Source organism: Pygoscelis adeliae, unplaced genomic scaffold, assembly GCF_000699105.1.
Source record: "Pygoscelis adeliae isolate BGI_AS28 unplaced genomic scaffold, ASM69910v1 Scaffold359, whole genome shotgun sequence".
NCBI lineage: Eukaryota > Metazoa > Chordata > Aves > Sphenisciformes > Spheniscidae > Pygoscelis > Pygoscelis adeliae.
The window spans coordinates 847,171-848,377 of NW_008825553.1; the positions used below are offsets into that span (position 1 = coordinate 847,171).

At 62.8% G+C, this 1,207-nt stretch overlaps 1 protein-coding gene across 1 annotated transcript in view; it reads right to left on the minus strand.

Moving 5' to 3' along the window:
* The window catches only part of LYPLA2 (lysophospholipase II), a 4,465-nt gene that overhangs the window by 951 nt on the left and 2,307 nt on the right, over positions 1–1,207 (minus strand). Inside the window, exons 4-7 of the mRNA XM_009332145.1 lie at positions 990–1,037; positions 722–792; positions 371–444; positions 83–184 (exon numbers count right to left, since the gene is read on the minus strand). Of these exons, the coding sequence (XP_009330420.1) occupies positions 83–184; positions 371–444; positions 722–792; positions 990–1,037 (295 nt within the window). The remainder of the gene's footprint in view (positions 1–82; positions 185–370; positions 445–721; positions 793–989; positions 1,038–1,207) is intronic.

Below are 1,207 nucleotides of genomic sequence, written 5' to 3' on the forward strand. Positions count from 1 at the left end.
CACTGACGCGTGCTCCAGATGGCAAAATCCCCCCTCCCCACCCCTCCCTGCGGACACGCGGGGCAGCAGCAGCGCAGGGTACCTGCGGGAAGGCCTTGTGCAGCGGGAGCCAGCAGCTGAGCGCCACGATGCCGGCCAGCTGGTGCTGGCAGGTGAGAGCCGTGTACAGAGACAAGGCACCGCCCTGCAGCAGACGAGGAAGGTCCGTTAGTGCGATGGAGGGGATCCGCAGCCCCAGAGCGCCCACCAGCCCCGGCTCACCCAGCACCCACCCGCCTCCCTGCCACGGACGCTCCCTTTGAGGCGTGTCTTTGGAGGGGGAAGGGGGAACCTGACCTGCTCCGCCTCAGCCCCCGGCAGCTCAGCTCACCTGCGAGAAGCCCCCCAGGATGATGCGGTTGGGTGGGATCCCGTTCTTCATCTCATGCTCGATAATTGCTTTAACTGGAAGAAGACAGAGAAATGGGTCAGTGAAAGGTGGGGGGGCTGAAGAGCAGCACCCGAGGCCTGGGGGTGCACACAGGACACTCAGCACGTCAGGGAGAGGCGGGTGCCAGAGGTCCCGGTGACCGAATGCACTCGGCTTCAGCCAGGGAGAAGGTGGGCTGGGATCGCAGGAGAGCAGAAAGGAAGGAGAGGTGGAAGGAAGACATCTGCTCCTGTCCCAGCGAGGGAGAGGCGCCCAGGAGCTCAGCGCTTCCCCCTCCCCAATGCCTCTTACTGTTTTCTGCAGCTTTCTTGATCCCAGCTTCATCCTCAGGTGCATCCGGACTCAACCCTATCAGATCAAACCTGGGAGAAGAAGCAGGGTCAGCCCCAAACCTCTCCCAGCACCCAGGGTGTGGGGAGGTGGGAGCTGGGTGTGCTCTGCCCTTCCCCTGACTCCTACAGGGCAGTGCATTTTGGCTCTTCAGTCCCCCCATCCCTCTCACTCCCCAAAACAGACACTCAGAAGGGTCCCACCCGCCCCTGCCACCCAAAGCACTGACCAAGAGGGCATAACCATCTTCATGTTGAGGGTCACTGGGATCCGGGGCCTGCCGAGAGAAGAGTTTGGGTCTTTTAGTTCAAGTGCAAGAGAAGAAAATCCGAGCCAAGGGGAGCGGGGTGACCAGCCCTCCTGCCCGCAGCTGCAGGATACCTCTCCCAGGGGACAGCAGCGGGTCGGTGCTGCCAGACCCAGCTCGGGGGATGCAAGGTGACCCCA